Below are 24,166 nucleotides of genomic sequence, written 5' to 3' on the forward strand. Positions count from 1 at the left end.
ATTTCCTGTTTTAAAAAGAGTGGGAAAAGACAACATTGGTTTTAGTAAGTTTAATTCAGCATTTTGCAAAATGGACTCGCAGCTGAGTCTCTCATGTTTTATACACAAACGTCACAGGCACAGAACAATCCAGGTTATTGTATCGCCCACTGAAACTCACACAATCAGTTTAACATGTCAACAAAGCCAATATCCAGTTTTCAAACAACAAAGCCCTGAGTGCGTGAGAGAGTTGGTATTTGTAAGCCAGAGTTTGTGGGGAGCTGTTATGCAAGCAGACATCTGAACAGACTTATCCATCTACTGGGGAGGAGGCTTGGTTCACCTTGGGTCAGACCTCCCCTCAACTTCCTCCCCACCTGTTTCATGGGACTTCTTCGACAAATAAGTTCATTTAATTCCACCCCATGATTACTGCAGGGATATCAAAAGGTTGCATGTTGTAATTGTTACGTTGAATGAATTATTAAGTTCTGACGTATTGAGTCACAGAAAGGTAAGGAGTGAGTTTGTCTCAAAGCATCATTGGTTTAACATTTGAACATTAACAGTCCCGGTTTGTTTCCCAGATCTTCAGCCGAGCTTCTTCAACAGCTCAACCGCCTCCTTATGCATCTGAGGAACAGCAAATGGAGCCATTTAGAGGAGGGAAACCTTTTCTCTGTTGTGACTTATGCATGAGATTCAACAGTTTGAGAAATATGTCATAGGATCATTGTATAACAGCTTCACCTCTTTGTCCTCCAGTGTGTGAGCAGCGTAATCTCTAGCTTTGGTCAGCCACAGCAGAGCGTTCTGTCGGTCCTTCAGGCACATGTAAGTTTTCCCCAGCATCACCAGGTTTGTACTGTAGAAGTTTGGATCAACTGAGGATAATAAGCAGACGGATGAATGTTTTCTAAACCTTAAAGATGATCATGGGTCAGAGAGTCGTCACTGGTGTCCTGCACGTTACCTTCTTCGGCTTTCAGGAAAAACGCCAAAGCCTGAAACAGGAAGGAAAAATAAATAATTGCCTTTCACTTCAACTCCCAGTGAGATGAAAACAAAACAAAGCCTGTCCTCACTTCCTCATACGTGGACGATGGAGGTGAGGCAAAGATGACAGCGGCCACCTTACGTTGGTACCACGGCAACTCAGCGAAAGAAAAGCACCTGTGGGAGAGAAGACATCCATACAAGGTGAACGCCTTCAGACATTTGTGATATTAGCAAACATTGTTCCCACTGAGAAATGTTTAATGTTGTGCTCTAACTTCCCCAGACTCACCAGTAACCCAGGATGTGTAAGGAAGTGGCATCTTTGGGATTGAGCTCCACGGCTCTCTGGGGAACAGGAGCAGCAGGTTTGGCTTCAGGGTTCAGATCCATGTGATGTAATGACAGTGTGTGTGTGCAACGCTGAGGAAGAGCCACGCTTACCTCTAAATGTTTCCTGATGATGTAGGAATTTCCAATCTTCCCCTTCACTCCTTTGTAATCCCCGATATCGCTCAGACACACTGCATACCACTGTGGAGACAAAGGCCTGACTATGATTCTGTGAGTGCTGAAATGTACGATGAGGCAAACGGCCTCTAATTGCAGATTAGAGGAGGGGAGAGATGTGGAGGAGAGACAGATGGGATGCTTTGATTTGTGCTGATGGACATGATGAAGATCGATCAGCTGCTGTTTCTCACTTTGTGCGCTGCGAAACACTTTTCGTCCGTCTCCAGCGCTTTCTGTGCATATTCAAACGCCTCGAAGGTCAGCTGTCGCTTCTGCTCGGCTGAGGTGCTGGGCAGGAGGGAGAGGTCGCGAGACGCTCGGGCCAGCCTCCACAGACACTCTGCCTCTTCACTGGACACACACACACACACACACACACACACACACACACACACACACACACACACACACACACACACACACACACACACACATTACTTATATCATGCTTCAACAGATTTGCAAATGCATCCTAAAAGTATCCAGATGTGAAAATAACTAATTTTGTCCAACAGCATCCAGCTTTACGTGAATTATATCCACTTTTAGATGCACTCACACACTCCTACCAGTGGGGGCGTCAAAGTAACAACTGTCAAAGGGTTTGAAAGATTGAAATCTGAAATTCTTGGGCAAACTGAAGTTGAATATTCCACAATCTTGATCAAAATCTACATTTTAAGGTTAATTCTTCTCACCTGTCCTTGTACTGAAGCAGGAGCTCATACAACTTCTCAGTCTCTCCACAGCTGTACAGGTAGTCAGCCTGCTCCAGAACCTCCTCTGCACAAACACACACAGACAGGTGCAGAATCCATGTCATCCCAGGCACAGCAGGCTACTCTGGGTCACTGAGTATGAGGCTCATACTCAAACAATGAAGGCCCCTTGTTCACTCTTTCACCCACTGAGCTTGATGTTACCTTTTTCCAGAGCGTAGAGTTTGAATGGAGATGAACTCTGCACTATGCGATAAGCTTGGTAACCCACGTAGGAGAGCGCAGGAAGGCCGAGGAGAACTGCGACTCGGCCGCTCTGTTCACAAGAGAGAAGGGGATGTCTGTAGTCTCCCTCTCATGCTCACACTGTTAGTCAGACTAGTAAAGCCCCGTTGCACTTTCACCTAGATCTGCTTAAATCCTCTTAATAACACATTATACTCGCTCGTGTATTACTACTTAAATAAATAGCTCAGAGTGTTTATTCTGTTCAGTACAGCCAGTTAAAATGCGGACATCCTGAGTTTCATGCATTTCTTGACACTTCCAGGTGTATTAAGTCGTATTTACTCACATTCAGAGCTTTGCTTGTGCCGTAAGGTCGAGTTGCTCCTCTCGCTCTGAAGCTTTTACTCCCAGCAGCAGAGAGCAAACCTCTGCTCAAACAGCGAGATGACACTATAGCTGCCATTGATGCGAGAGTCAAACAGGTAAATGATCACAAATCCACCGGCAGGAACGATACAGAAACATACACAGAGGCGGGCCGCGGCGCGTTCAAGATCACAACCGCTAAACGTTGCAAAGTCAGGAGAAGTTGCTCATTGCCCCCAGGCGTGTTTGTGTGACGTTCTTGAAGCGTCCTCCTCTTAGCTGCAGATCGAACGCTAGCTGTCACGCGCCGCCCGTTCAGTTTTACTCGTTTAGAAGAAGAGGAGCTAAAAGAAACAAGTTCTCCTTAAACGCACCGCCGGAAAAAGTGTCACCTGCATATTCAGCCGACAGGAAACAAACGCTAGCCTGGCGTTCCGCAGTATTTAATACACAACTATTTCACCGCGCATTTTCATTACAAAGTATCGTCAGTTTTTACTACTGCCAGATACACAAAATACACACAAAGTCAAGGCATAACGTTACAAAAAAGGTCATTTCGGAGCAGAAATCTGAAAGAAAATTAAACAATCCAGAATCTCGGTGCAACAGGGTGGAAGCTCCGCCCACAGACTCCCCAGCTGTTCTTGTCAAATAAACACACGTTTCTTCATGCGACGGTCAAAGAAAACAAATTTCAACAACCGAACAAAATAATTACTTTGGGTAGGTTTTTAAATCTTCTCAATAGATAATACGTTGTTGGGCCAAGCGCCTAGTGTTTGCGTTAGTTATTGGTGCAGCGGGCGTCACCACACCCCGTTAACTGTTTGTGTTTTCCCGTTTAAAAACGAAATAAACAAATTAACATTGACAATGTCTGCTTTAAGTGCATGCTGGCTCTATGGCACTGCTAAATGTCATTTCATTATGTTGCAGAACCGTATTCCCTTGTGAAAGTACCGAAAACTAGCGGTAATAAACACGGTCTAAAAATACAAATTTGAGATAAATAATGCCTAACATCATGAATCAAGACAAATATTTTGTTGCAATTCTGCTACACGAAACATTCTTGTGCGAGTTTAAACGCAACTAGGAATATAACAGAAATCTCTCCACAAAAAGCAACGGGACACACAATGGATAATATACGTATGTTGCCAGTAATGGAAGCAATTAATTAACCACTTAATTGTCTGTGCTACAGGAAGCCATTCAGTCGCTACCATGGCCTCGGGCTCACCTTCATCGCCGGGGGCCTTCCAGTTTGCCACCAAGGTGGAACTGACCATCTCCTGTGAGAACCTCTTGGATATGGACGTGTTCTCTAAGTCTGACCCTCTGTGTGTCCTGTACGTCCATTCTTCAGGCTCCCAGTGGTATGAGGTGTGTAGCAGCTCGTGGCACAACAGCCTTAATGATGTTCCATGTTATTTGTTTGCTTCTGTTTGTTTGTTGACTGATCTGAATCTGAATCTTTGTTACGTGTGCCTCTGTGGTTTAGTTCGGCCGCACGGAGATGATCCTGAACTGCCTCAATCCGAAGTTCAACAGGAAGTTTGTCATCGACTATTATTTTGAGATGGTGCAGAGACTTAAGTTTTGTGTTTATGACATTGATGATAACAGCTATGACCTGACCAATCAGGATTTCCTGGGGGAGATGGAATGCACTTTGGGCCAGGCAAGTCTCAACATTTTACACCTACATTTACTGTTCTACTGCAGTAACATTTCTATGATGCAGCATTTATACAGAGTTAATGAGATAGAACTGCTTTGTTTCAGATTTGCAGGCTTCATTAAGCTTCACCGTCATGCATTGAAGCATTGTTCTCAGTTTCAATACCTCCCTCTGTCATGCTTTATGTCCAGATTGTGTCCAGCAGGCAAATCACCCGTCCTCTGTTGTTACATAACCAGAAGCCTGCAGGTCGTGGGACCATCACAGTGAGTGAAGTCCGTTCAGTTTAACACAATACATACAGACAAAACACACAATGTTTATCATGTTTTCCCAAATTGCTACTCTCATCTCTTGTAGTATGATATGGAATGTGGTGTGTGTGTGTAGGTTACATCAGTACATTTCCAGGTTTTACGTTGACCACCTGTCAAGTCACCTGATATAGATTTAAGATGATTTCATGTCTTCTTTTCCAGATCTGTGCTGAAGAAATAACTGACAACAGAGTGGCAAAGTTTGAGGTGTCAGGACGGAGTCTGGACAAAAAGGTACTGATTGCTGCTCTAGTCAGTCCCTCCAGCACTATTTCCCATTTTACTGCATAAATTTCACAAGAAATGCATACAAGATCGAAATTGTCAGCCTCCTTTTGTGTCTTTTGTGTGTTCAGTTCTTGTGGTGGTCCGACCCTTTCCTGGAGTTCTACAAACAGACGGATGTTCAATGGCAGCTGGCCCACAGGACAGAGGTGCAGGGAACACACCACACACTCACTCATCCTCTTCAGTGGAATGATTATGCACTCTCACGCTGCCCCTTGTGTGTGTGTCTCTCATGTAGGTGGTGATGAACAACCTGAACCCAACATGGAAACCCTTCCACATCTCCCTGCGAGCTCTCTGTGGAGGAGACGTGGAGAAACCTATTAAGGTACATTACACACACATACAAACTTATTCTAATCATTCAGTTGTAAACATGCCTGATAGCTGAAGCCTATATTAACCTGCTATCTTGGATCTCCTAAATGCTCTAAAGTGTTAAATGAGTGTGTGTTTGCTCCCACCTAACAGTTTTTGCTTGATTGTGTTCCTCTAACATATTAATGAAGTTATTTATTTTATTTTCATCTTACAAACACTCCCAAACATTAAGCAAGGGCCTGCGTGCAACCCAGCTGGATAAGTCAGTTACCAACCTGATGTGTGTGTGTGCATCGTCATCACATGAAGGTGTGCACTTCTGCTCCGTTCCACTTTATTTCAGGCATGCATTTGTGTCATAGTAGCATGATTGGTTTGTTTATGTGAGTTTCTTTGGTGTAATCTGTTATGTATTTGGAGGTCAGACTGATATTGGGCCAATATGATGAAGCAGGCAATATGTAGAAGTAAAATCACCAGCATTGGCTTTGTTAACCCAGTATCAGTTAAACCGCTCTAAATTCATCCACTGTCCCATTTCAGAGTTGAGGTACGTGAGCGTCAGTCAGAGTTAATACCAAAGTTAAGCTCCTCTGTGTTCAGATCTCAGACTTACCTAAAAAACCTGCTGTGGACTGGACGAGGCCGATCTTAATCAAGTGTCTCGCAGCTCAACTCTGAATATGCACAACTTAACAACCCACTTAAGTCACAAACTCTGAATTTGGCTTCCTGTGTTGGGAGCTTTTATTTTTGTCAGCTGGAAATCTCTCTGTTCATCCACAGATTGACTGTTACGACCAGCGCATGAACGGCTCCCACACACTTATAGGCAGCATTCAAACCACCCTGTCAGAGATGCAAACAGGAACGCACCTTTCCCAGGTGAGTGTGTGTGTGTGTGTGTGTGTGTTTGGTCAAACTCTACCAAAAAGATGCCTGATAGCAGATGATGAAGATACTGCACCCATACTGACCAGTGTTCTCTCTTACAGGCTGAATTTCAGTGCATCAACCAAAAAAAGTTAAAGAAGAGAGACTACAAAAACTCTGGGGTCATTTGCATCAGGCGGTGCCAGGTAATAACCAGATGTTCATATCTCCTGTGACTGTAAGTGAGGTTCCCTCTTCAGGCTTTGCTGACAGTAACGTGTCCAGTTCATCCACAAAGTTCCCCCGCTGTCCGTGTGGGCGGGACAGCAGTTTGTACAGGAGTGGTAATCATGATTGCATGCTGTTCCAAAGGAGGTGCTATTGCTTAAAGGTGAAAGCTTAGTACATGAAGGCAACATTACCTCATCCTCATCAACCTCATCCCACAGCAAGAGAATAAACAAAGCCTAAGTCCAAATCTATTTTAAAAAGTTCAGTCTGTTTTTTATGGCATTGTTGAACACAGTGTGTGTGATGTCTGCCCTCTCAGGTGGAGAAGGAATACACCTTTCTGGATTACATCATGGGCGGCTGTCAGATCAACTTCACTGTGAGTTTGGAAATGTACAACAAACCATTGTATACTTAAAAGCACAAATACATGTGACGCAGCTGTAATTCAGAGCTCAGATAACAGTTCTGTTGTGTTCATGTGCTGTATCTGTTACAAGTGTTGCTTCCTCGCTGATGCATTATTGATACTCTCACATAAAAGCCACATAGTTTAAATCAGTCCACACCATGTTGTATCATTTGTGTCGTGCATCTGAGCAGACCTTGATCCTTGTCCTCCCTCTGACCGGGGCAGATTGCCATTGACTTCACAGGCTCCAATGGAGATCCCGCCACCCCCCAGTCACTCCACTACATCAACCCTGAGGGCTACAACGAATACCTGTCAGCCATCTGGGCAGTGGGCCTCGTCATCCAGGACTATGACAGGTGAACTAAGACCCCCAGCAAGTCGGAAGAGAAGAAGTAGGAGATCTAATTTAAAACTATGCTGATGCCAAAGATGCAGATTACGTTTTTTAAAGCCACCATTTGAGAACAATTTAATCATGATCTATTCACACGATCGAGCCTTTTTGTTAATATACTGTATGGCTGTGTCATGTCTACGCTGTTATGTTTGCCTTTTCTGTGCAGTACCAAGAGGTTTCCTGTCTTTGGCTTTGGAGCTAAAGTGCCTCCCTCCTGGCAGGTATGTTTGTTTTCTATCCTTACTGTCTGTAAGATGACATGCATCAGACACTGGATGGCAGTATTTAGCAGATTTACAGTTCAGCTCAGACTGTAGATGTAGCTGCATCGGTCTTCACATTGATGGACACGCAAATCAAACTGCGTGCTCACATTTTGATATGAAGGAGTTGTGAACGTTCTGCTTAAAGTTTGCTTTCCCCATGAAACATCCACAGGTTTCCCACGAGTTTCCCATCAATTTCAACCAAGCAAATCCATTCTGTGAAGGTAAGTTAAAGCTAGTCCCTAAAATGATGTTAGGCTAAGGTCCAGTTTGGGTGCCCAGATGTTGTTCTGCTGTGTTGCAGGCATAGAAGGCGTGGTGAGCGCCTACCAGCAGTGCCTGCCACAGGTCAAGCTCTATGGTCCCACCAACTTTGCTCCAGTCATCAATCATGTGGCCTACTTTGCCAGACAAGCTCTCCGGCAGAACACAGCTTCTGTAAATATCTCACCTCTTTTCTCAAACACACTAGAAAATACAAGGAGACCCCTATAGGAACTAGATGATCAATGCACCAATGCACAGTTGGACTGGAAGACATGGATGACATTTCTGTTGTTTCTTTCTAACCGCAGCAATACTACGTCCTGCTCATCATTACGGATGGTGTGATCACAGACATGGACCAGACACGCACTGCTATAGTAGAAGCCTCTCTCCTGCCCATGTCTATCATCATAGTGGGTGTGGGGGCAGCAGATTTCAGTGAAATGGAATTCCTCGACAGCGATGACAGTCTGCTGCGTACGCCGTCAGGGGTCACCGCTGCACGAGACATCGTCCAGTTTGTGCCCTTCAGACTTTTCCAAGTGAGTTTACCGTCCAAAACTTTATTCTAATTGTACAGTAACTAGTTTATCTGAAATAACTCTAATGGTAGCTCAGCTTACACTCTTATCATGTTACTATTGCAGGGAAACAGGGTGGCCCTGGCCCAGAGTGTCCTGGCAGAGCTTCCTGATCAAGTGGCATCCTTCTTTAATTCTTATAAACTCAAGCCCCCTCGCCTGCCATCAGATTTTTCTGAGCCGTCTTAGGAAGTTTGGTGAAATGAGACCAAAGATCCGGATTTACTGCTGTGGAATTCCTTTATGCATCCTCTGTCTATTAAGAACTGTTGTAATGTTTGTTTATTTGTTCCGTTTTTGCAAGTACAATATATTGATGAAGGGTAGGCTATAAATAATTTTTGTTTTTCAACGTTTATGTGTAAATTAATGAATGAATAAGTATCATAGATTGAATGACAAATTAACTGTGTTGCATAAACCTACAAAAAGGATTAAAGTTTCAATCGTATCTTAATTCAAAGACTTAATGATGTGAGATGATTTGTTAACAGGACAGAGACAGAGAAAGGCGGTTAACGACTTTGTGAGTGGTGTGACAAGAACCATCTGGAAATGAATCAATCCTGAATTTTGGAGGGAAAAGGAAACACCCACTGCTGTCTGCATCCAGGGGACAGACTGGAAAACTCTTTACTTTTAATGTGGTGTTTTCAAGCACAGCCAGTTATGAGTATAATCCCGAAGTTTAAGATGACATCAGTGCTGTTAGTACAATGACATCATAGGTTCCGACAGTCACAGAACAGACTGCAGCGAGACGAGGAAAAAAAGGGGGAACCCAAGCGCCAAACAAACCTGCAAACCAAACACCCCATCCTGGCCCACCTGCAACGACAAAACACATAAACCTGTAAAACCCTTTGAGACATTGCATGTGATATTGGGGTCCAGAATTGAGTGGAGTCCAAGAAAAAGACCATAAATGGGGAGGATTGTACCTGCCTTTACAATATGGCAGACCTGATAATAAAGTAACCAGACCAGTAAGTGTGTAACCTGGGGTTCAGGTTACAGGTTCAAACATCTATCACATTTATCCTCGACCTCTGCATACACGAACAGCTTTGGAGAAATGGACTTTGGGTGCATTAAGTGAAACATTCACATTTAACTCAACAGAGCCGTAGTCTCGGAAAGGCTTGAATAGTGTCTGAATTTGACTTTGGAAAATTGTAGCCTTTTACACCCCACAACCAAACGTTTATTACATTTATGTTTTTAATTGGAGACAACGCCTTACAGATGACGCAAGGCGCTTCTCAAGCACTCCGCCCGCCGGGAGGCCCTGTAACGAGATTCGAGCGCTCACGTCGCCGCCCACTGTAGCGGTTAGCTTCCACTGCGGTAAGGCTAACACCTCAACATATCAAGACGTGGCCCCGCTCAAAGGTACGACACTCAAATTAAACTCACATAACCCGGTCGTGTTTTGACACTATGTTGTTTTTGGTTTTTTAATATAGATTAAAAGCTTTTGTAGCCATTTTAGGGCCACACGAATGACATGAACAGTCACTTAAATCTGTCTTCGCCCTGTTAGGCTGCCTCGCTGAAGAAAACGAACAAACTGTCAAAGAATTACGAAGTGTTAGAAGAAACTACGTGACATTTATGCCCTTGTTTTCGTGAAAAAATAAACGAATTGAGCAGCCGAAAGGAAAAGAAGAAGACTTTATTTACAAAAACACGTATTAGTTCGGTATAACTGTGACCCTGACACAAGTTTTGCGACACCGAGCTAGACGGCAGGAAGCAGCACCGTTACGAAAATACTACAACAAACTATCTATCTATCTATCTATCTATCTATCTATCTATCTATCTATCTATCTATCTATCTATCTATCTATCTATCTATCTATCTATCTATCTATCTACAAACGCAAACACATAGCTATAACAAATTTGTTACCATGGAAACAACAGAAAATGTGCCCTATGAAGTTCTTAAGTGTGTTGTAAAGCAAAGGTCGGAGAGTAAATGCTGTATATTGCCACATATGCATGACCAAAGCCATAAACCCCCTCACTGACTGTTCCTTTTTCTGTGTGTGTTCTATTGTTTCTTTACTCTCCCGTGTGTAGGGTTGTTTGTTTGTGTCTTGTCAGTATTTCTGTGAGAGTGTGTGTAGGCTCCAGGTGGCGATGGCTTCAGGGGGCCCACCAGGGGGGCCACCAGGGGGGCCACCAGGGGGCCCACCAGGGGGGCCAGGGGCCGCAAATTGCAAGAGCAAAGTGGAGCTGAGGATCTCCTGTGATAACCTGCTGGACATGGACACCTTCTCAAAGTCTGACCCGCTGTGTGTGCTGTTTATCAACACGTCAGGGCCCCACTGGTGTGAGGTCAGTCGGACACACACACACTCACACACATTCACACAGATTCGGCAATTCGATCAAACTTAAATCCACTGATGTCCGTGTGTGTGAAGCTGCTCTGCCTCATTCACTTTACACTCATTTTAAAGTACAACAAATGTGTTTTCCGTCAGGTGGGCCGGACAGAAAGAGTCATGAACTCCCTAAATCCCACCTTTTCCAAGAGTTTTACCGTCGACTACTACTTTGAGATGGTACAGAAGCTGAGGTTTGAAGTGTACGACATCGATAGCGAGTCCTTTAACCTGAGAGAAGCAGATTTCCTGGGAGAGCTGGAGTGTACACTGGGACAGGTCAGCTCTGTTTCCTTCCCACAGGACATTCATCATGTTAGACATCTAAAATCAAAGTATATCATTAACATAAACACAATAAGCGGCGGTGTTAGTCTGTGATTTCATGCTGTCCTGTGTTTTTATGAGCAGATTGTGTCTTCGAGGAAACTAACCCGACCGCTCGTCAGGAAGAACAGGTCACCAGCGGGAAAGGGAACCATCACTGTGAGTTGCTTTGAAGGGGTTAGAGACGTTTGTTTACAAGTGTGGGTGTAACATTTCCTGCTGTTTGGTGTTTTGTAGATCATTGCAGAGGAAAGAACGGACAACAGAGTGGTGAATTTTGAGGTTTCTGCTAGAAAACTGGATAAAAAGGTAGAGATAACTTTGATTAAATTATTGTAAACTACAGTGTCCAGGTTAAAATAACTACTGTGTGATATTTTCTTGTTTATTTGCAGGATTTCTTTGGGAAGTCTGATCCGTTCCTGGAGTTCTTTAAACAGACAGAGACTGGATGGCAGTTTGCTCACAGGACAGAGGTACAGAAACATGCAGTCTGCTTATACACTGTGCTGTCAGAGGATAATACACACACCAAATAAGTCTAACAGTCACCTTTAAAGTTGATATTTAATGGTGTAGGTGGTGATGAGCAACCTGAACCCCGTATGGAAACCCTTCAAAATCCCCCTGCAGTCACTCTGTGGAGGCGATGTGGAGAAACCTATAAAGGTACATGAGACACACACACACACACACACACACACACACTGCTTTTTGTTGGCCCTCTTGTGTATAAAAGTATCTCCTCCCTTGGTTCTAATAATATGTGTTTGCGTCAGTTTTTGTATTTACGTTTTAATCTCTTACACCTTTAAAGCAAGCTTGTAAGGAAGAGCTGCTCTCTGATGAGCGCTGCAAGTGAGTGTACTGTCTCCACTGTGTGTGTGTGTGTGTGTGTGTGTGTGTGTGTGTGTGTGTGTTCTTCACATGAAGGCTGTCGTGTCTCTGACAGGACAAAGTAGTCCCAGAAAAAACATCTTACAGGGAAAAGTTTACAGCCTTTGGGAGTTTGATCTGTTGTTCAGCTTACCTGGTAAATGATGAAAACACGGCCAAACATGTCCTGAATAGATAGACTTCTAGTTCCATCTTCTGTTTCAGTTCAGTTATTTAACCCACATGTCCTTCTGCGCCTCTGCTTTTTAATTTCTGGAACATCCCTAAATGTTCCAGAGCAGCTCAGAGATGTAATCACTCCAGCCTGTTTGTGCTTCTTCATCATCATCATCATCATCTAAATTGACCAAAAGGACAATCTCCCACAAGGTTCTCCATTAAGATGTGTCTCCTTTAGCCTTCTATTAAAGCAGCTTTAGCAGGATGACTGCTCCACACACAGTCTTCTATGTACCTGCTGCTTCCTCTTCCTGTCGCTGGACCTGTGTGTCTTTTCATGTTGTAAACACTGAAGGTCGTCTGGCAAACTCAGCCCTAATCTGGGCTAACGTTAGACACTTCAGGTACAGGATACACATACACCATTCACAATGTAACTCCACAGATAATGCTAAGTAGGTCAAAATGTGTGTTGCTGTAATCGGCTTCCTGGTGAGTGGAATTTGAGGAGCAACCCCATACATATTGGGCCAATCCCTGTGGTACTCTGTGTATCCTGTAAATGTAGAGGGGCCTTTTCCATTCACAGGCTTTCGTACTTTCTGAATTGTCCATTTTAGGGGGCGTGGCTTTAGAGTCCAGAAGCATGCCTTAGTTCCCACTCCTTCAAATATGTTTCACACTGAGGATCATTGTTTAATACATCACCTTATTTGATTGGCTCGACCTTGTTGCTCTCACCTTCCTGTCTGTCCCAGGTGGATTGTTACGACTACAACAACAGTGGATCACACGACTTTATTGGAACCTTCCAGACCACACTGTGCCACATACAGCAGTCGTCACAGACATACGCGGTCAGTTGGTCTATTTTTTTGTTTTTTTCCCACCTCACATCCAATACTTCATTCTGGTTTGTTGCTGTTTTGTCTTCCCATCCGCATCTATAAACGCGTTTGTTATCTCCGCAGGCTGAGTTTGAATGTATCAACAGTAAGAAGATGCAGAAGAAGAAAGGATATAAGAACTCTGGCGTTGTCGTTTTCAAACTGTGCAAGGTGCTGTTGTGTTTATATTACTAATTACAAATGATTGGCATTCTTATATCCACAGTTTCCTTTATGCGGGTCAACGTTTGAGGCAAGTTATTAATAAAATGTGCACTTGTCTCCATTTATGACCTGCAGACAGTGAAGGAGTACACATTCCTGGATTACATCATGGGTGGGTGTCAGATCAACGTCACTGTGAGTCCTCGGTTCTTTTCTAATCCCTGTCAAATTAAAATCATACGTTCCCACTAAATAGCATTTGTTTATGTTACCAATCCCTTTTCTTTATCCTCTCTCTCTCCATTGGCCAGATTGCCGTTGACTTCACAGCGTCTAACGGAGACCCCAGGTCGCCCCAGTCCCTCCACTACATCAGTCCTCAGGGTTATAATGAGTACCTGGCAGCTATCTGGTCTGTGGGCATGGTGATCCAGGACTATGACAGGTACAGGACTATCACAGTCAGAGTGGGGTCCAAAAGTGTCCGAATCATGCCGGCATCATGTAAATGTATCTGGATAGTAAAGGTTATGAATACTTTCTTCCCACCTGTAGTGACAAAATGTTCCCTGCCCTTGGTTTTGGTGCTCAGGTCCCTCCATCGTGGCAGGTAATTCACTTTTTTACTTTTTTATCTATTTATCTATAGTTCTTTTGATCCAGTATTGGCTTCATGCTGAGTCCTGTCTTGCAGGTTTCCCATGAGTTTCCTCTCAACTTCAACCCAGAAGATCCATTTTGCGCTGGTACGTCAAATCAAATGTGACTTCAGCAGAAGAGCCTTTAGTTAGAGACTACCCAAACTTTGATGGAACCCATAACAAGCCAAGTTAAATGTAACATTTAAGATTACAAAAGTGTCAAGCTGGATAATGAAGAAATGTGTATATAATTATGCTTTAACGTCCCTGTAATTCACTGTCTTGCTTGCTGTGTGTGTATTCAGGTATAGAGGGTGTGGTCACGGCCTACCAGCAGTGTCTGCCCCAGGTGAAGCTGTACGGGCCCACCAACTTCTCCCCGATCATAAACCACGTCGCCCATTTTGGTAGGCAAGCCATGCAGCAGGACACTGCCTCTGTGAGTATCTGACACCTCAGCTCCAATCAATCATTCAGTGGACTCCAAAATCTCAAACAGATGAACTTCATTTCTTCTGTTTCTTTGTCATCTTTCCACAGCAATACTATGTTTTGCTCATAATCACTGACGGAGTGATCACAGACATGGAGCAGACACGTAGTGCCATCGTCAACGCCTCTCGTCTGCCCATGTCCATCATCATCATTGGAGTTGGGGCAGCAGACTTCAGTGCCATGGAGTTCCTGGATTCAGATGATGGCCTCCTGCGCTCGCCTACAGGAGAAGTAGCACTGCGGGACATTGTGCAGTTTGTGCCGTTCAGGCAGTTCCAAAATGTAAGTTGTGTCATCGTGGCTGCTTTAGCCCCTAGGAATTGTTAAAATAATGCATAAGTTTGCATTTTGTCTGATTCCAGGCAGCCACTGCAGCACTTGCCCAATCTGTACTGGCAGAGCTCCCTGACCAAGTGGCTTCATTCTTCCATATTTTTGATCTGAAGCCCCCCAGCGAGTCCAGTCCTCCCTAGAAATGTAGGCGTACCCCCCACCGCTGTAATCACCCTCCCCTGCTTCTGCTGCCTCATACAAAACTGCATGGCTTTGCGTAAAATTGTGATACATAGCCAAAGTGCACATAAGTGAAATGCATACACGTCCTAAAATGGAACATGTGCATGTCAGAGAGAGCCAGAGACAGGGGAGCACAGTTTATCCATTTCCTTGTCGCTCTCTGTCTTTCTTCAAAACTGGGTACCAACGTTTATCTACTGATTTTAGTCCTGGACCCAAAGAAAGAATGTGCATTTCTTAACATAACACTACACGACTAACATCTCCTCATATCCCTGCTCTGTATCTGCATTGATCCATGGTTCTGTGTATAGATTTGTGTAAAGATGTGCATAAACTTAAAGAACCACAGCTGATCCAGTCCTTCTCAGATAACTGTAACATGAAGAAACCCCACATTGATCCACTTCTGCATTCTCTCCTGCAATACCACTGTGCACACTTGGTGAAAACAGGCAGTTTTTGATGCTGTCTCTGTAAGATCCCCAAAGCAGCAACATGACAGATGGCGGCTCACGCTTCCTCACTTGCCTCATATTTTGAGAGGGGATGTCTTTAGAAAAACTAATTTCACCAAAGCCATGTAATAAATGTGAATTCTCTGTTAAATCTTAATCCTTCCATTGTTCTGCTCTCCCTGTCACCTTTCACATTCCTCCTCTGCCTCGTCTCTCTGCAGTGTCCTCAAGAAACGCTGGCTCAGAGCGTCCTGGCTGAGGTCCCAGGTCAGGTGGTGGATTACTTTCATATCACGAAGCTGAAACCTCCCGATGGCCACGCCGCTCTGCCTGAGCCCTCAGCTCCAGCACCTCAGTGACGCTGTGTGAACACTTCTGCCTTTCTCCAAATCCAACCCGTGACAGTTTAGAGTGTGTGAGGCGAGCACACTTTTTTGCCATTTGATAATCGGCACAAGGAGATACGTTTTCACTCAGTTAAAGTTTGCATGTTTCATCCTTTTGTGCCATGGAGCTTATGACAGATCTGACATTGTACTGCGTCAAAATCTCTTGTCAATGCTTTTTGAATTGAATCTCTCCTTGTTATGTATTAATGAGGATATGAAGCCATAACAGATTCACACATAGATTATACACACTATGAGTTATACTAACTTTTAGAAACGAGCATTGAATTAATTCTGAATGTCAAACCTATGTGCCATTATTGTTAAATTGCTCAATGTAAAATATTCTTTCGTAATGCACCATGCGATGACTGAACTGGAAGATATAGGATTTGACTCCAGCTGCTTGACTTGCATGGTAAAGAGAGGCATCTAGTAGCCTCCTGGCTGCTGTTCTCTCATTGGTCAGTGAGGTTTGGAGTTAAAGTGTAAGGATGCCTGTCGAGTTCGTGTTTGTATCCTCTTAAGTTTCCGTGTTTTCGCTAATTTAGGATTTCTACATTTCTGCCAGTCCAAGGCCAAGACTCGACCAAACACACTTCAGGTCAGCGTCAGTAACGTTTACACAATGTTCACAGGGAAAGGATTTTTTAATAATTAATGCCTTTGTGTACTTTTCTCTTGCAATACTTGTATGTTGCAGCGTCTCTTGCTGCAGTTTTGTACTTATTTCCCAATTGTTTTTATTTTGGATGTTAATATTTGACTTAATTCTTCCGTATGAGCACCGGGGTCACTCCCTCAGCCTTTGATACTTCTTCTTCTTACTGGACTGACTGTTACAAAATACTAGATTCATTTACAAAAAGCGTATGTGTATGTTGATTTTTGGAAATACTTGTTTGCACTGATGGGTGTGCCATGTCCTAATGATGGGCTTTGATTTGTGGTCATATTTCACGTTTATACAAAACAGTTAGTTTGTAGTAGTTGTAATCATTTCATGTAAAAGGCATTAATGTGGTTTTATTCATGTTTGTCCGGCTGCCATCAAAACTGAAAATACGGTCAGATTACTTTTATGTGGTAAATATGACAACAAATACTGCTCATGTCTGTTTGACCTCCTTGGAATCTTGCTTTTGAACATTTTAATGCCTCCAAATCTCTAGACCAGATGCTTTATTATATAACTATATTATATAAAGAGAACCTGAATGGACACACAATACAATCATTCAATTATAACTTTAGTTCACATCCATATTGTCCATGTGTTTTCTTTTACAAATGACATTGTAAGCCATGTATGATGCAGCATCTTCACACTAACTCATTAATAAAGTCAATGTTAAACTGAATATGCTGTCTTGTATGCTCATCACTACGAAAGTAATAATTCCCTGTGCGTGTGTGTGTGTGTGTGTGTGTGTGTGTGTGTGCGTGCGTGCGTGTGAATATTCTACACAAATTGATCTGATTGAAATTGAGTCTCAGGAAGACAAAATTACTTCTATTTTGTGTGAAGCGTATGCTCACCCACATTTTACACAATAGGCCGTTAACAAAGTAATAATAATAAAAGTCTTGTTGTTTTTGGCGCTGATCACTTCTGTGTCTTTAAGGTCTCGGTATTGATTTGCTCTCTTGTCTCTTCACGCACATCCGGAGAGGAGCGGCTCAGCCCAGCCCAGCCCAGCAGCTTAACTCTGTCACTTTACGGAATATCGTGTTTTTGTAACGTTTCCCAGGCTTTTGACAGTAAGTTACACTTCACGACCCCATTGTAGTTATTCTGTTAAACACACCGTAAGAAGGGAGCCTGTGTCCATGTTACCAGCGCTGTTAGCCAGTTAGCTTTCTCAGTCTGTAGTGATGTTAACGTTAGCATTAGCTTTATCTCTCTCTCTTAATACTCGTGCCAAGCTTTCCGTTTCGATTAAATTACCCATTTTAAATGTACACCGCTTTCATAAACTGTATATTCAACCTTTATGAAACTTAATTGCGGTTTACTTCCATCTTAAGCTGTTACGTTTGCGTTTTAAACCAGATTCTAAGAGATGTTATTACAAAACTTTGACATCGACAGACACTTTTCAACGAACTATCAACGCCCATTAAAATAAAGTGAAACTATGTTGTGTCGGAAATCCGCATCAAAATTAAATAGAAAGAAGTTTTGAATGTTTAAAAAAAAAAAAAAAATCTTCTGTATTCCTTCTGTATCAACATTTCAATTTGTAGGCATTTAGTGAACCCAGTTTTTCAAGATTTATCCAAAATCTGACTATGATACGAATTACTAAGAAACTGATCCTTCGTAATTAAAGCAATTTTGACTCATTTGTATACGTTTGTTTGCCGCATAAACTTTGGGAGGATCAGAGCTACTCCACCTTTGTGTTCGTCATGACGTCACTGCTTGTAATGACGCATACCTTGTACACATTCATCAATCCCGTGTCATTAATTCAGTAGTTGCTATGGATTATATGGATTAACTCTACCTCGCTGTCTTGTTGCGTGTTTGTTGACAGTCAGACATGGCAGCTCAGTGTGTGACCAAGGTGGAGCTCACTGTCTCCTGTGACAACCTGCTGGACAAAGACATCGGGTCCAAGTCTGACCCTCTGTGCGTCCTGCTCATGTCCAGCTCTGAGTCCCAGTGGTATGAGGTCAGTAGGAAGTCCGGATCAGGATTCATTAAACCTCGGAAGCAGAGAGCTGAATGTTACAATGTTTTATTTAATGACATTTGTTCTGAACTCTCCCCTGCTGTGAGAAAGGTGTAACTGTGATGTCTGTGTGGGACTGTGTGTTATTACCCCTGCAGCAGAGTGTGTCAGTGTAAATCATTAACCCCTCATGGAAAAGTCAGCATTGCTCCATCCATCAATGAATGTGTGTCCTTCAACATTTTAAACTTGTGTCCAGGGTTACTTCCTGCTCAGTCATGTTGAAATGTCTGCGTTTCAAATCCCCTTCAAAAAAACCAAACTGTCTTAACTTCCCTAAACAGATGGGACGATCAGAACAAGTCCAGAATTGCCTCAGCCCAAGGTTTGCCAAGAAGTTTGTCATCGACTACTACTTTGAGATTGTGCAGAAACTGAAGTTTGGGATTTACGACATCGACAACAAGACCGTTGACCTGAGTGATGACGACTTCCTGGGAGAGCTGGAGTGCACCTTAGGGCAGGTGGGTGCTGTCTGCCGGTTTCTACTACTACACGCCTGCACTATTCAAATGTTGGCAGTGTAATCAGACACCACTGTTTTACTTTCCCTCAGGTCCAAGGTAAAGCATCTGTAAACACTTTTAGCTGTGTTGGCAGTCTGTGACCAGCACACACTGAGAGCTCATGTTTGATTCTTTCTGTTTGTTTGTGATGCCATCAGCCATGCAGATCTGACTACAATGTGCTCTCATGTTTATCTGTTGCCTGTAGGTTGTGTCCAGCAAAAAACTGACCCGGCCACTCACCCTGAAGAATAAGAAACCTGCGGGGAAAGGGACCATCACAGTGAGTGGGAGAGAGAGAGAGAGAGAGATGAGGCAGAGATTTAGACTTTCTATCATGCTGACCCACATATCTTTCTTGTGTAGATTAGTGCTGAAGAAATAAACGACAACAGAGTGGTGAACTTTGAGATGGAAGCGAGGAAACTGGATAACAAGGTTCATGCAATTCAGTCTGGATGAAGTTTAGAGCAAAGGTGTGTGTGTGTGTGTGTGTGTGTGTGTGTGTGTGTGTGTGTGTGTGGTGTTAATGAATTCTTTTTTTTAATGTAGGATTTCTTTGGAAAGTCCGACCCTTACCTGGAATTCCACAAGCAGACAGCGAGCGGATGGCAGCTCGCTCACAGGACAGAGGTACAGGGAACAAACGCTCTCCATACATCTACAACTCTCAGGCTATGATAAGGAACTGAGAACCACAAACTGATATGCAGGATGTGTTAATAAAGCCTGTCTGTCCTCCATGATGTCCTCTAGGTGGTACAGAACAACTTGAATCCGACCTGGAGACCCTTTAGAATCACCCTGCAGTCTCTCTGCGGTGCCGACATGGACAAACCCATCAAGGTACCAGCAGGACACGTTTACACACACACTCTGCTCCAAAGACAACAACTGTTCCCTCTCTGTACTCGCTTTATGTTCAAACCTTCTGAAGCAAAAATGTCTAGAGGGAAGCCGTCTCTAGCTGTACGGGGGGACAAGTGAGTGACCTGCCGCTTCAGTGTTTGTCTGACCATCGCTCTCTGTGTGACGTGTGTGTAGTGAGTAGATGAGGAAACAGAAGACTCTTCCTCAGTGGCGTCTCAAATCATCTTCATCCGACTCGATCCTCGCCGAACTCACGCCTCGTCTGAAACTAGGCGGGCCGGTGTTTGTAGTTTCATGGTTGATGCAAGCTTCGTATCTCTGTGTTGACTGTCGCATGTGTTTGCCTGTTTAATTCACCTGCAGGTTTTAAAACAAATCTCCAGGTGAATAATTCATCCTTTATCTGAATGATTGCTCATTTTCTTAACTGGTGGTCCAAACTGCACGTTGGTTGTGAGTTCATAGGTCTGCCGCTGTCATTCGAGCAGGATAACGTCATGCGATCCTGGCGTTCTCATACCTGGATGACTCAAATTAGCCGTCACGTCCTGTCTCCCTGCTCGTTTGAAAGTTTCAGGTTTCACTGAAGTGTCTCTTCCCGTTCTCAGGTGGAGTGTTATGACTACGACGACGACGGCTCGCACGATCTCATCGGGGCGTTTGAGACTACCATGACTCAGCTCCAGAAGGCGTCACGCAACTCTCCGGTCAGTGTGACACGTGTGTTTGTATGTCTGGTTGGAGTGATGTAACCGCCTGCAGCCTCTCATCCATGCCTCGTGTTATTGTCTCTGCAGGCAGAGTTTGAATGCGTGAACAGCAAAAAGAAGCAGAAGAAGAAGGGTTACAAGAATTCAGGCGTTGTGAGCGTCAAGCTGTGCCAGGTGAGACACTGCATGACTTGTTTTTGTGCGTTGTTGTTGTGCGATCTGCCCTTAAACATTGTCTACATGTCCAGCACAGTATCACTGAATATAAAGGATGTTTCCTGCTCCAGGTGGTGAAGGAGTACACCTTCCTGGATTATGTGATGGGAGGCTGCCAGATCAACTTCACTGTGAGTCTCGGGCTCTCATTGACAGATCTTTACTACACAGTATCCTGAAATAAGCCTGTTTCTTTCTAAACACAAGCTACATGTCGACCGCCACTTTGAATGTCTCTGCAGGTCGCCGTCGACTTCACAGGCTCCAACGGCGACCCCAAGTCTCCCCAGTCTCTGCACTACATCAGCCCTCAGGGGGTTAATGAGTATCTCACCGCCATCTGGTCTGTGGGCAACGTCATCCAGGACTATGACAGGTACCTGACTGACTGGACAGCCGTCTGCTTCATGTCACATTAAACAATGTCGTTGCCAAGAAGCGTTAGTCTGTCACTAAGATAGTTTTTTGTCTTTCCCGTGTAGTGACAAGATGTTCCCTGCTTTTGGCTTCGGAGCTCAGATCCCTCCGACGTGGCAGGTGAGCACTGGACCTCACACTGAAACATTAGATTGCTAAGATTAGGATTTAGTTAGTCAGTAAAGAGGATCTCTGAGTGTCTATGTCTCTCTCTTTGTTCTCCAGGTTTCCCATGAGTTCCCTCTCAATTTCAACCCAGCAAATCCATTTTGTACCGGTACGACTACAAACCCTTATCCTGCGTCTTAGTTATAGTTTGCCCTGTGACCGTATGTGTGTGTGTGTGTGTAACCCTTGCTCTGTGACTGTGTGTGTGTAGGGGTTGAGGGTGTGGTGGAGGCCTACAGGGTGTGTCTGCCCCAGGTCAAACTCTACGGCCCCACTAACTTCTCCCCCATCATCAACCACGTCGCCTGCTTTGCTAAGCAAGCCCTCCAGCAGACGACCGCTTCAGTGAGTCACTCTGACATCAAACATCTGCAAACACACTCTAACTATTTTCCTGTTTTCACAATTGTGCCGCTTCCCTTTCCAAAGCAATACTTCGTCCTCCTCATCATCACTGACGGCGTGATCACAGACATGGATGAAACACGCAACGCCATCGTCAACGCCTCCCGCCTGCCCATGTCCATCATCATCATCGGAGTGGGCGGGGCAGACTTCAGCGCCATGGATGTCCTGGACGGAGACGACGGCCGCCTGCGCTCTCTGAGCGGGGAGTCGGCCATGCGGGACATCGTCCAGTTTGTGCCGTTCAGACAGTTCCAAAATGTAAGTAAACGGTGAAACGTCACAGAGCTGAAGCTGATTTCTGCAGCTGATCCTGATGGTGGAGGCTGTGGCTGATTCCCCACAGATTGCTGACTCATTGCTTTAATAATTGCATGCTGTTTCACATCATAATGATTAAGCGGTGTTAGTGTAAAGCATGGTATTGTCCCTGTACGATGTTAGTCAGCAGCCCCGACCCCCCGGACCCCCAGCCTGTCTCCCCTCACTGAGCGTGTCTGTGTGCCTTGTGTATTTCCTTTCAGGCACCCAGCCAGGCTCTTGCTCAGAGCGTATTGGCCGAGTTACCACAGCAAGTAGCCTCCTTCTTCAGTTTATTCAAACTGAAGCCTCCACAAGAGCCCAGTCCTTCATAGGGGTACACTCTATTCCAGTCTCACTGTTTATCCCATCACCACCTCAGCTCTGCTCCTTTAATGTGAATCACAGCCTCAGCAGATCAATGCATGAATCGATGCATGAAGCAGCACTGTGGATGTGTCATCAGTGCTGCAGTCAGGAGGATCACACACACATACACACACACTCTGCTGTACGTTGTGTGAGAGCCTCCTCTGCACTGATGGTAGATCTCAGAAGCATCCTGACAGCTTTACATTAAAGGAACAATCCTCTCTAATGCATCTAAGCTTTTTGTACTTTGACACTTTTATAAATATTTATAATCTAGCTATTGTTACCGTCAATGTTAACAGAGCACTCTTATCTGGGTCAGTGTGTCTCTCTTATAAATCGAGGAGCAGAGAAGTGGGACATTACAAATCAAAGTATGCATGAAGCTCACTTTTCCTTTAGACCCATCAACCTCTTATCCTGCATAACCTACTGCTTTGCAACAATTTAGCTTTTCACCTGATCGGAATTAATGATCAGATAATCACTTGTAACGATCCTCTGCACCTCCCAGGGTCCTACTGAGGCTCTAGCCAAGAGTGTGCTGGCAGAGGTTCCTGGCCAGGTGGTGGAGTTTTTCAATGTGATGAAGCTGAGCCCCCCCAACAGCAACAACAACAACAACCCTGCTGCAGCACAGCCTGCACCACAGGCTGCACCACAGGCTGCACCACAGGCTGCACCACAGCCTGCAGCGGCCGTCTGAGGCTCCAGGGAACCCAGCAGGTAAACGCCCACCAGAACTCAGACCACCTCGGGTCACAGCCGGTGCAGCGTGTTCATTCATGTTTATCATAGAAGTTTTTTTATAATTGTTTTATGTTCACTTTGAAGAATTCTGGCACAAAATTAGAAGCAAGATGAATTCCAGAGTTTAGTGAAAAGTTTGCTCTTGCCACAGATAACCCATTGTGTGTGTGTGTGTATGATTAATGTAATAATTGATTAGTAATGATTAGAATTAAAGGGTAAAAAGGCATCAATGAACCCTGATGTGACTGTTAGGAGCTTAGAATTCTCTTTCCCAGCCTGCAGTACTTACATAGTTTTATATCCGTGTGTAGCCAAGAAGCTTTGCATTTGATGTTACAATATATACATTGCAATATATTTTTATGTAATATACATAAAACATCAAGCCAATTTACTCTTTGCCAAATGCCAAACCTTATTTTTATGTTTAGTTAACATTCAGAGCTTTTTATAACACAGTAATTATAAATGTAGAATATAACTGGAAAATTGCTTATACATGCCAGTATTACTCAAGTTGTTACTGTATACTTAGATACAGTACTACTGCATTACTAAGGTATTGAGATCTGTGCATGTTGACAGCATGTGTGCATCTAATTCCATTGTAATTTGTTGATACAATTCTACAACAAAACCTAATGACACGATCCTGTGGAGCATGCGTGTGCTGCTTGTGTTAACAAGTACAAAGTGCATCAAGCATGTGTTCATGTTAATATAACATAATTCCAAATAAATGAATCTTTATTCAATACAAGTACAACTGTACATTCTTGAACATTTGTTTGTCCTTTGCTTGTGAATTCTGTCTCTATCTGATTAAATGTATGTTGTCTCAGCTTGTTGACACTCAGAATCTCCCTGAACGAGCTGGTAATGCCTGTTCTGTATACTTGGATGATTTGATTAAGAAATATTTGCATAGTAGTTG

The 24,166-nt window shown here is 43.9% G+C and overlaps 4 protein-coding genes across 7 annotated transcripts; 3 read left to right on the top strand and 1 right to left on the bottom strand.

The window, feature by feature from the left end:
* Positions 1–35: 35 nt before the first annotated feature.
* On the bottom strand, positions 36–3,166 carry rmdn1 (regulator of microtubule dynamics 1). The gene is made up of 10 exons (XM_076138184.1): positions 2,785–3,166; positions 2,415–2,526; positions 2,190–2,274; positions 1,683–1,842; positions 1,423–1,512; positions 1,271–1,326; positions 1,068–1,155; positions 956–986; positions 733–866; positions 36–615 (listed from the first exon to the last, which is right to left on the bottom strand). Exons 1-10 carry the CDS (start codon positions 2,899–2,901, stop codon positions 574–576), a joined length of 915 nt encoding a protein of 304 aa, XP_075994299.1. The 5' UTR covers positions 2,902–3,166; the 3' UTR covers positions 36–573.
* A 255-nt stretch (positions 3,167–3,421) lies between these two features.
* Positions 3,422–8,904, top strand: LOC142988849 (copine-3-like). The gene is made up of 16 exons (XM_076138139.1): positions 3,422–3,530; positions 4,015–4,193; positions 4,312–4,491; positions 4,683–4,757; positions 4,971–5,042; positions 5,165–5,242; positions 5,335–5,424; positions 6,204–6,302; positions 6,413–6,496; positions 6,841–6,900; positions 7,159–7,292; positions 7,500–7,554; positions 7,772–7,823; positions 7,904–8,037; positions 8,175–8,408; positions 8,514–8,904. The coding sequence occupies exons 2-16, from the start codon at positions 4,035–4,037 to the stop codon at positions 8,634–8,636; spliced, it is 1,629 nt and encodes a 542-aa protein (XP_075994254.1). The 5' UTR covers positions 3,422–3,530; positions 4,015–4,034; the 3' UTR covers positions 8,637–8,904.
* An 852-nt stretch (positions 8,905–9,756) lies between these two features.
* Positions 9,757–17,138, top strand: LOC142988776 (copine-3-like). Of its 2 annotated transcripts, XM_076138032.1 has the most exons (17): positions 9,757–9,839; positions 10,536–10,793; positions 10,943–11,122; positions 11,255–11,329; positions 11,408–11,479; positions 11,566–11,646; positions 11,750–11,839; positions 12,985–13,083; positions 13,198–13,284; positions 13,414–13,473; positions 13,590–13,723; positions 13,834–13,888; positions 13,973–14,024; positions 14,225–14,358; positions 14,460–14,696; positions 14,777–14,891; positions 15,610–15,740. In XM_076138032.1, exons 2-16 carry the CDS (start codon positions 10,596–10,598, stop codon positions 14,885–14,887), a joined length of 1,665 nt encoding a protein of 554 aa, XP_075994147.1. In that variant the 5' UTR covers positions 9,757–9,839; positions 10,536–10,595; the 3' UTR covers positions 14,888–14,891; positions 15,610–15,740. The 2 variants fall into 2 exon arrangements, with proteins under 2 accessions (XP_075994147.1, XP_075994146.1); XM_076138031.1 differs by lacking the exon at positions 14,777–14,891 and having other exon boundaries at positions 15,610–17,138.
* A 274-nt stretch (positions 17,139–17,412) lies between these two features.
* On the top strand, positions 17,413–24,074 carry LOC142988778 (copine-3-like). Of its 3 annotated transcripts, XM_076138035.1 has the most exons (17): positions 17,413–17,538; positions 18,318–18,455; positions 18,800–18,979; positions 19,230–19,304; positions 19,388–19,459; positions 19,574–19,654; positions 19,778–19,867; positions 20,500–20,598; positions 20,689–20,775; positions 20,889–20,948; positions 21,060–21,193; positions 21,300–21,354; positions 21,460–21,511; positions 21,614–21,747; positions 21,832–22,068; positions 22,332–22,444; positions 22,994–23,128. In XM_076138035.1, the coding sequence occupies exons 2-16, from the start codon at positions 18,324–18,326 to the stop codon at positions 22,440–22,442; spliced, it is 1,599 nt and encodes a 532-aa protein (XP_075994150.1). In that variant the 5' UTR covers positions 17,413–17,538; positions 18,318–18,323; the 3' UTR covers positions 22,443–22,444; positions 22,994–23,128. The 3 variants fall into 3 exon arrangements, with proteins under 3 accessions (XP_075994150.1, XP_075994148.1, XP_075994149.1); XM_076138033.1 differs by lacking the exon at positions 22,332–22,444 and having other exon boundaries at positions 22,994–24,074; XM_076138034.1 differs by lacking the exon at positions 22,332–22,444 and having other exon boundaries at positions 17,427–17,542; positions 22,994–24,074.
* The last annotated feature ends 92 nt before the right edge of the window (positions 24,075–24,166 follow it).

The sequence above is a fragment of the Genypterus blacodes genome, unplaced genomic scaffold, assembly GCF_046128005.1.
Source record: "Genypterus blacodes isolate CSIRO-AG114 ecotype Tasmania unplaced genomic scaffold, CSIRO-AGI_Gbla_v1 ptg000348l_1, whole genome shotgun sequence".
Lineage (NCBI taxonomy): Eukaryota > Metazoa > Chordata > Actinopteri > Ophidiiformes > Ophidiidae > Genypterus > Genypterus blacodes.